Genomic DNA, 10,089 nt, shown 5'->3' with positions numbered 1-10,089 from the left:
TTTAAACAAAATCTTAGCTAAACATTTTAATTCCGTTTTTAACAAACAATGCAAATATAAAAATACCTTTTGAACCTTTTTGAACGTGATATAAGAATATGTGATCGATTATTTTTGTCTAGAAGAATGTCATTTCCTGTCCAAAGTCCAAAGTAATCGCCTATTTCGCTGCACAAGATAGTAGCTTGCTTTGACTACAGTTTTGTCAAAATCGGGTAATTATATGCAAAATATAATAATTTTAGGATGTTTAAATAACATTTCTAAACTATGCTTTAAATGATGCTTTCCTCAGTGTTGATTTCATATGTGACGTTATTCACGTATGACAATAAGCACCTTATAGCTAGCTAGCTAGCATAGCTAACTGGCGATAGCTGGGTTACTAACCTGAGTTAACCATGCAGAATTCCTTTGAGTCAGTGGTGAATTTGCTTGAGTCCTACAGAGGAAGAGATAAAGTGGTGAGTGTTGGCCACGACTGATCACTTTTGTTAACCACTTTCATGAATCAGCATACAATTATCACAACCTGCAAAAGTACCGTAGCATATGATAGAAAAATCAGATCTGATTAAAATTATATATGATGCAGAAAAATGTCTATGAAAACAGATGCAAAACGTTTTGAATGATCAACTTGACTAGTGCCTTTGTAGCTTTGGAGCTCCCAATAAATACTGAAGTTTAATGAGATATAACATCTTCAAAAACATGCCATTTCTAAAATAAAGAAGGCGGTAATACAGACTAGGCACTATGTAAACACGATATGCAGTTTAGGTGTTTTGAAGACTTTTACAGTATACCTTATTAAACACATTGTTCTCAATTTAAATCCAACAGACAGGACTTCTGAGTGTTGTTTAACTATGATTTAATGATTTAACCTCTGTTTCTGGTAATGCTGTCAGATAAGGACACTTTGCTATGGATCCCAGCTGGTTGGCGGAGTCATATCCCAAAAGACTGCCAACTCATCTCAACTTGGCAAAAGTCTCCTGCTCTTGTCGGCTCAGCTCAGTCATTGTAGAACGGTACTGCGGCTGTTTGACGATCTTTCCATGGTTTCCTGCTCATGGAGCTACGGCCTTGGGGCTATGGTAAAGTACAAATGCTTGTTCACTCGGCTGGTTGTGTTGCTGTCTGGTTTTGTGGCCCACAGTAGTTTATTTCCTGTGATTGTTTTTGTAGTATCTTTCACAACTTACAGTTGCATTTTATTCAGGAGGAGGACAAAGTAATACGCTGGATATCTGTTCTGAGTAACGTTGCCGACCATCTGTATTATCCCTGTGAGCACGTTGCCTGGGCAGCTGATGCAGAACTTATTAAAGTCAAGTCAGACAAGTGGTGGACACTGAGTACTGTTCTCTGGGCTCTGTCACTGCTGTTGGGTACTCTCAGGTAAACTAGTCTAGAAAATAGCTTAAGTGATTGCTCATGATTGTAATTTGTTAGACAGTAAAGGAATAGTGAGATGACTATTCAGATTTGCACACTTTCCCCCCCCTTACCTCACATGTTGAAAAATATTTGGAGTCTAAATTTTGCTTTGGTTTTGTCCTGGAGCTGTGAGATTTCTGCAGCTAACAATTTACATGTTGTGAATGACAGACTATATGTGATGCGAGGGGAAAATTTTGAACATTTGATTTGTATACTGTTTCCCCCAAACTGTTCGTTTAACAGTACTCTGAACTGGTTTCAGATCACTCAGAATAATCCTGACATTAAGGAGAAAGGCACAAAACCACAGGCGGGCAGCTCAAGGTACTGGCAGGTGGGTTTTGGTGTTGAGCTTTTGTATTGTCACATCTAATTTTTTACTGAATTAAGCTTTTACTGAATGAATTACATGGTGCATCATTATTACAACAGAGGCTTCTACTTAAATGATTTGACTGTCTTGTTTTGGGTTCTTTGTTTTTTAGAGAAGATGGAGTTATCATCCCTGCTGAGATTCAGAGACGAATTCAGGGGGAGGTTCTTAGTGTTCTTAGTAGTCTAGCAGATCTGAGCAACGCTATTCATTGGATGCCGTCTGGCTTTCTATGGGCTGGCCGGTTTCCCCATTGGCTGGTGGGACTAATGGGGACCACGTCCTCTCTGATCGGTATGGCGCATTTATGTTCCGGTGACCAAAGTGCCAGTCTCTGAGATGATGAATAATCAGTACCTAAAGAAGCTGCCTCTGTTTTGCAAATAGGTTACTCACTGTATAGCACCAATCAATTTCACAATGGGTTTTAAATTGTGGCATTTGTAAAATTTATTATTTTACAATTCTTCATAGTAAAAAAAGTAATAGTTTAAGTAGTAATATAGTACTTTAATTTTTTCACACCAAAAGGTCTCTGAACCCCTGGGCAATGTCAAGCTCAATACTGAAATGCAGTGAAGAAGTTGCAATATTCTGTGGTCACCTCACAAGTGTTGGATTTCTCATATTGTGCATGCTTTTCTTACATAAATTAAGTGTCTGACTCAACTGAACATTACAAGGTTATGAAAAACTCACCCGTCTATGGATTAGATACAAATTTATTGAAACTACAAAACTGTGAACCTTAAATGATTGTAATCATAAGCGTAGAAATTGTCCATATTATTTTATTTTATTTTTTACCTCAAGTCTATCACAGGCACCTTCCAAAACCTGTTAGCTCGAGGATTTCATGGAGATTTTGATCTCTTCCCAGTCTAATGTGATTGTGGCTACAGAATTCCAAAAAACAGCCCTGAACTGGCACAGAGTTTTCTGAACAGTGGTGATGCGTCTGTTCTGAACTCTTAAATGTATTAATCGAGGCTTTAAATGCAGGCAATATATGACCTAAAGATATACTTGGATATCATACAATTAATTTGCACTAAAGAGGTTTGACAAATCCTCGATTCTTGACTAAAATATAATTTTATTTTAATGGTAGGCTATTATGTCATAAGGTCATTCACTGTTACCTTTTTGTTTTTACAAGACTCAGCACTACTCAGTTATTTGTACCACTGTGAAAGTAGGGCAGGTAATGCACACTGGATGGTTGTGTATTAAATGGCTAATTTAATGATGGTGTGCAGCAATGAATCATATTGGTAGTTATTTTAACCCAGTTTTGTTATATATTCGATACTGTAATTTGGATATCAACTTTTATAACGTATGTCGATTATTAAATTATATTAATTATAAAACAACGTACTTTATTAATGAGTTCTTATAGCAGATATTGTATATACATGTGTATGGACTCATGGTATAGACTAGCCTTATGTCCCACAGAAATAGCAGCTTGTGGTCTGCTCATTTGAATAAAATTTCATTGTTTTTAAACTGCAGAAAAGAGGTGTCCCATAATCTATACCGAATGATTGTGCAATCGATTAGTCACGTCTTCGATTTACGGACATGCGCAATCAAGCTTCTTTAGAAACGAAGCAAAACAACGCCAAGATTATTGTCTTTTTACGATAATCTACTGTACCAAGTTGAAACTCCGTTGTCGCCCTGGAGTGTTTCCAACTTTTTTCTGTCGAACAGATGATAGGCGGACGGTTACACTCATTTTTAATATGAACCACGTCAACTTTTTTTTGAATGGCTGAAAGTTCCAGCTCACTTCGTAAACAGGTTAGAGGTTTCTTTGATTTCGTTATTAATCGCTTCATTGTAACTGAGTTCAAGTCTTGATGGAGATCAACGTGTCACTGATATTATTGTCAGCCTGTCAGCTGTGTAGCACTACAGTGCTTTACTGCAGTTAGGCAACAACAAAAAAAATGACGCTACATCCAGATTGTTCATTTAGGTTCCTACTTTTATATGAATCAGCTCGTAATGTTTATATTCTCTTGTGGCTTTTCCACAAAACATTAACTGTTTTGCCTTAAGTACCTTACCTTAGTGTGTAGACTGGGCATGATGGACTGCCCGTTGGCCTTTATATTACACAGCAGTGTTAGCTAACCTAGATATCGAAGATAAACCAGAGCACCAGTAAAGGATTGAGCATATATCACGGTCCTACGGAAGTTCCAAATATCGATTCTATATATCCTATATATTGATATTTGCTGTTGGGTTTCACGTAATCTATAGAAACTACAGTAAAGTACATTTACTCGTTTGCAGTTGAATACTGAATCATTTAATTCCCTTTTACTAAAAGTTCATTATAAATGCATTACTTGCCATTTTATATATGAGAATTGTATGCATTTACTCTGGAAGATTATTTGTTTCAGATGTGCAGAGACCAAATAAGCATTCTAACCCCAAGACAAAATACTAGGACTTTTGATATATTCTTAATGGATGTTACAGTTGTTGTAGAGAAATCTCAGGCAGTAGATTTGGCTAAAGGGGCCATCATCACCTTCAACCTTCTCATTTTTATAGATTAAGTGAGACAGTCACATATCTACTAATATTGTAAGCAAGTGTTGTTTTGGCTAAATGTTTGTTTGCAAGTTGGTCATTTTATTTTGTTTGTTTATCATGGGTCAAGGAAACATCAACTTAAGGAAAATGTATGGATTGTAACATTAAACGGATTCAAGGAGAAGACATTTGTTTTTGATTTTCTTCTCAGTCACACATCAGCCTGGCATGGAAGAACAAACACACACCATCAGTAGTGATGAGGTAGCATCATTTGAAGATGAGGTTCTGAAAAGCTCAAAAACTGTTCCTCACAAAACAGCTTTAACAGAAGCAACCAGAATAAGCAGTGCCTCAAGTGTTGTGATGGAGACGAGGGGTGTTCCTTCTGATGCCGCACAGTGGCAGTTAGAGGGTAAGTGTAAAAGCCCTCAGTTGGAGGATCTGGACTCTTTCAGTCTAATAGAGCCCCCTCCATTGGACTGGAGGTCCGATTCTTCCAGTGAAGCATGTTCGCTTAAAGACATTGATGAACCTGGATCTTTCCCAACTGACTCTCTGGAGGCACCGATCGACGAACTAAGTAATTATGACGGTCAGAACACAAGTTCCACACCAACAGAGGTTGAAGATCTCACAAGTCAGGAGATGGGAATGAATGAGTCCAGCATAGCCAAAAAACTGGAGAAAAGTCTAGAGAAGAAAAATGAGGAGAAGCCAAAAGATGAAGTTGGTCAACCTGATGTGGACCATTCTCACATCCAGATGTTGCTTACTCAGCTTCATCTCTTCCACCCAACACCTGCTCCCGAAGATCCACTTCAAGAACCACAACAGCCATCATCCACCCCCAACTCTGTGTGTGACAGCCACCTTTCTCCATCCATTGTGCTTGAAGCCTGTTCTCACCAGACCTGCCCTGAGGCAAACACAGTCTCTGGCCTTCTTTTCACTGAGAGTCATCAAAAAGATCTTCTAGAACTGCTGGAGGAGCCAGAGCCCAAGGAACCTCCCACCACATTTATGGACCAGGCTACCAGCAGCCATAATTGGCACATGGCAAAGCTCATTGAGCCCCAGACAATATGTATATCACCCAGTGCAGAGACTGATGAAATGGTCGCTATTTCATATGACCAGGATATCTGGCACAGGCACTTGCAGGATGAGTTTGTGATGTCAGGCTACTCAGAGCACGAGGTCTTAGAACAGTGGCAGCAGTCCAAAGGTCTGGCTTCAGATGAGTTGGCCTCACACAATGCTGATGTGGTAGGTGAATGTTCATTTGCCCTCATACAAGTATTACTCAACTATAATTCAGCTATTCATTTTGTGAACTGTTTTCTTTTTTTCTCATTCTTTTTTTTCCTTACCTTTTACTATTTATCTAACAGGACATTGAACCGGAGTCTCAGCCTTCCTATAAGGATGGTAGTAAAATTTAATGTAAAGGTTTTGTAGCTCAATTGTTAAATGAGGTCTAATTCACTACAGAGCGCAGGTAATAACCCTTCTGTATTTGTTGGTGTTAGTGCCTGGTCCTTGTGATCCTGAGGATCTGCTGGATGGGGTCATATTTGGAGCCAAATACCTGGGTTCCACACAGCTGCGATCTGATCGGAACCCCTCCACCAGTGCTCGCATGGCTCAGGCACAAGAAGCTGTAGATCGTATTAAGGTAAAGTAAATAATATGGTGTTCAGTTAAAGGGATTTAAGGTTTCAAACCTGTCTGTGGTTTTCTTCCCTCTTACTATTGGGTGTCAGTTTTGAAAGAACAAGGAGTTTTTTTTCTAGGCAAATACTCTGTTTGTCAGTGATTATGTTAAAGGAGTTCATATGGATCCTGCTATCTCTACTTTAAAACATTTGGATTCTGTTTGCTTTTAGGGTGCCTTTTATCACAGAACAGGACACCACTGCAAATGAGATTTTGGCTCAATTGAGGTTGCCAGCTTTAATAAGTGCAGTGAATTGTAATTGTGTGTCTCTGTTTCTAAAATAGGCACCAGAAGGAGAGTCTCAGCCAATGACTGAAGTGGACCTTTTCATCTCCACAAAAAGAATTAAAGTCCTGACTGCTGACACACAGGTTTGTGACAGCTGTTGGCCAAGCAAGATAGAGCTCCATTGGAAAAATCATACCGGACAATTGTGATGCTCAATTATTGTTTGTCTCCATCCATCGGTTTGACAGTTTCTCTTCTGTTTTTAGGAGGCCATGATGGACCATCCCCTGCAGATGATCTCCTACATAGCTGATATTGGGAGTGTCGTGGTCTTAATGGCACGCAGGAAGCCAACAGGTCAGCAAGCTGCAGAGGCGGAAGCCAGCTCTTCATCGCCACCTAAAGCATGTTGGATGATCTGCCATCTGTTCTCCTCCGAGGATGTGAGTTCTAAAAAACTTAAAGAACATTTTATCTTTGCCATGGAGCAGCCATATCTATAGGCACTGTGTCCATAAGTGAAACAGTGTTCATAAACTACACATCCCTTGACAGTGTCTAAAGAGCATTACTGAGTTTTGGTTGTTGTCCATCTATGCTTCTGTGTGCTATAGGCGCAGGTTATAGCTCAGGCTATTGGCCAGGCATTTGGTGTTGCATATCAGCAGTTTTTGCAAGCAAATGGAATTAAGGGCAGTGACCTACGGCCAGGGGAGTACTGCCTCAGTTCAGAGGAACTCTATAATGGAGATCTTGTCCACTTCTCACGTTCTGAAAACATAAGAGAGGTAAAACCATACTGTCTTTAAGTGTATAAAATATGATCTTGTTCCTCATGTACTGTTTCATCATGAAATAATAAAATAGGACATGTAACTGTAACAGCAGTGTTCTTTTTCTTCCTGTTAAGTAATGTCTCCTTCATTCCTCATTTTGCTGTTAAGGTGTGCATATCAAAACCAGTTGGGGAGATCCTGGGTGTGGCGGTAGTGGAATCTGGCTGGGGCTCCATCTTGCCTACAGTGGTAGTGGCCAACCTGCTGCACGGAGGCCCAGCCGAACGCTCCGGAGAGCTGAGCATCGGGGACCGAATCATGTCCGTAAATGGCACCAGCCTTGTGGGACTGTCTATATCTGCCTGCCATAGCATCATCAGGGTAAGATGGAGTTCTGATCCCAGCTGTTCTTGGTTTGTCTTCTTCTTTATACAGTAAAAGCAAATGGGCTGTGCTTCCATTACTTTCATATTCATCAGGGATAAAGAGGAATGGAGTTTTAATTTTAGAATGAAATATTATATAAAATGTATTCAAGAACTTATTAACCCACAGCACTATAAACAACAGATAGGAGTGATCCCTGCATCCATAATAATGAGTGCGACATTACAATAACATTGTGTGCTTTACTTAACAGGACTTGAAAAACCAGTCCCAGGTAAAGCTCAACATAGTCCACTGCCCACCAGTCACCATGGCCATCATAAGACGACCTGATCCGAAATACCAGCTGGGCTTCAGTGTGGAGGATGGGATTGTATGTCACAGAGTTGGCTAAGATTATTAGTATATTATTAACTGTAGCAGAATGTATGTGTGATGCATTTTTAACACAAAATTCTCATTAGATTTGCAGTTTGATGCGAGGAGGTATAGCAGAAAGAGGTGGCATTCGGGTTGGCCATCGCATTATTGAGATCAATGGGCAGAGCGTAGTAGCCACACCTCACGACAAAATCATCCACATCCTCTCCAGTGCTGTGGGAGAGGTAAGAGTTGGCTCCAACAAACCCAAATCTTTTTTTCTTTACACCCAAGCTTGGCATTTTGACAGCTGCAGGACTTTGATTAAAAATAAATGGATTTATTTAGTATAATGCTGACATAGCATATCCAAACTGTAAGGGGGAAAACTAAACATTTTTTGCTCTTTTACTTTCAAAATAGATTCATTTGAAGACAATGCCAACATCAACATATCGCCTTCTAACTGGACAAGAGCAGCCTGTCTTCCTCTGAAATGGATGAAGCTCCACAGAAGACTTCATCATTGAATGCATTTCTCCATTTTAAAGCCAGTCAGACACAGAATTCCAGTACTGAGTATTGTCACTCTGCATTTCCTCTATATTTTGCAAATAGGTGCTGAAATTGTGGAACTCCACCTCACACTCTGAGGCATGCTTATAGTAGGAATACAGTTAAACTGCAAGAATTTCAGCTAATTAATGAACTAGGAAAACTTTGATGCTACATAGGGCATGCACATTTGTGCCTTCAAGAATCCTGAGTAGGGAAATGTGTGTGAACATGCTCATTATAGCACAAAGCTTCCATCTTGACCATGCAAACAGGCATGAGTCCATTTCACCAGCACTGCGTACATATGAGAATCATTCAGTGTTTTACAGCTTGTGTGCTGCACAGAACTTGAGCCTCAGTGCCTGTAAAATGAGTAAGCTTATGTGAAGGTGTCTGCTTTTAGCAATAGAATAGGTGTATTTTAATAGCTGCTATATTTAGATGTTTATTAAACAGATGTATTGCAAACCTGGTGCTTTGATTTGTTCGGTCATTTTATCTCAGCTGTAGGATGAGTCACTAACTGATGATAGCGAAGCAAGATAAAAATCCTTTTTGTTTTTTTTAAATTACAGCTGGGTCTAATGCAATGATTTTGGAGATCCATGGGGTTTGTATTGAAATGGTACTTGCTATATTTTAAGGGGATTCCCGGGCCTAACGTAGGGAGCTTTCTCGGTGCACTGCATGTGTATTTCTACCACATATCATCCAGTATTAATGCTGGAATTTTCAGCTGTACTGATACAGCTCCATATACTGATATTTATCCAGCCATACCTGGAACCTTACACTAATCCCTCCCTAAAAATCTGTTATCTTGTAGCATTTCCCACTGCTGGAATGTGGAATATTTCTTAGTTGATTTATTTAAAAATGAAAATCTGCAATCAGAGTATATGCAGGGAGGACTTTGGGCTGTACAGTGTGGTAAATACATTTTTGAAACTTATAGGGATCAGAACTATTTACAAATTTTATATACAAAGCTAGAATACAAAGCCAAAATAACAAAAACTGCAGGTCCATTAGGGATGGGCAAATTGGTACAAAGTATAAATACTGCCACTCCTGGCATTTCCATGTGATAACCCATTAAAAATATCAATATATGTTCTTTTATTGATCATAATTAATATCTGCTAGTGACATTTGGATAAAAACAAGTGATGCCATAAAAAATGATGCAAAATAGGAACTGATCCTGTAATTTTTTCCTCAGTCGCACTCAATCTGCGCACTGAAAAGATTAACATAGCACCCAAAGAGCATGCACAATCACATCTCTAAGCAGCTAAGCACTTGCAGTAATTAGTTCTATAACTGCTTTTATAAACGAGAAGCAAAGAAAACTCTGATCTGTGGAAGCTTAATAAGAAATGAAATATTTTTAAATGTAATTTGGACTTCATGACTTTTAAAAGTATCGTGATTAGTATCGGACTTGCTATTTACTTGGTATCGGACCGAAGAGAAGATAAGTTGTATTACCCTTCCCTACTGTCCAAGTACGGTATTACAAAATATCAACATGTACAAAAATATCAACAGCTGCCGTAAATTGCGTGTAGCGTTTATACACATTAACCTTGTGGGTGGGTTCAGTATGACAGCTGAGTATAATTGGCTAAAAGCTCAATGCCGGTCGCGATGTTTTTGCTGGAAAACCCTCCCACTTC

General features: G+C 39.2%; 1 protein-coding gene across 3 annotated transcripts; it reads left to right on the top strand.

Moving 5' to 3' along the window:
* Positions 1-146: 146 nt before the first annotated feature.
* si:ch73-40i7.5 (amyloid-beta A4 precursor protein-binding family A member 3) lies at positions 147-8,878 on the top strand. 3 transcript variants are annotated; one of them, XM_027017390.2, is made up of 15 exons: positions 147-464; positions 915-1,103; positions 1,229-1,407; positions 1,712-1,783; positions 1,935-2,116; positions 4,593-5,650; positions 5,776-5,812; positions 5,914-6,059; positions 6,386-6,472; positions 6,596-6,772; positions 6,944-7,117; positions 7,274-7,486; positions 7,746-7,865; positions 7,957-8,097; positions 8,276-8,878. In XM_027017390.2, the coding sequence occupies exons 1-15, from the start codon at positions 402-404 to the stop codon at positions 8,345-8,347; spliced, it is 2,910 nt and encodes a 969-aa protein (XP_026873191.2). In that variant the 5' UTR covers positions 147-401; the 3' UTR covers positions 8,348-8,878. The 3 variants fall into 3 exon arrangements, with proteins under 3 accessions (XP_026873191.2, XP_026873193.2, XP_026873192.2); XM_027017392.2 differs by lacking the exons at positions 147-464; positions 915-1,103; positions 1,229-1,407; positions 1,712-1,783; positions 1,935-2,116 and adding an exon at positions 2,165-3,631; XM_027017391.2 differs by lacking the exons at positions 147-464; positions 915-1,103; positions 1,229-1,407; positions 1,712-1,783; positions 1,935-2,116 and adding an exon at positions 2,165-3,631 and having other exon boundaries at positions 4,509-5,650.
* The last annotated feature ends 1,211 nt before the right edge of the window (positions 8,879-10,089 follow it).

Source organism: Electrophorus electricus, chromosome 26 (genome assembly GCF_013358815.1).
Source record: "Electrophorus electricus isolate fEleEle1 chromosome 26, fEleEle1.pri, whole genome shotgun sequence".
Lineage (NCBI taxonomy): Eukaryota > Metazoa > Chordata > Actinopteri > Gymnotiformes > Gymnotidae > Electrophorus > Electrophorus electricus.
This window is presented reverse-complemented; position numbering and strand designations above follow the sequence as displayed.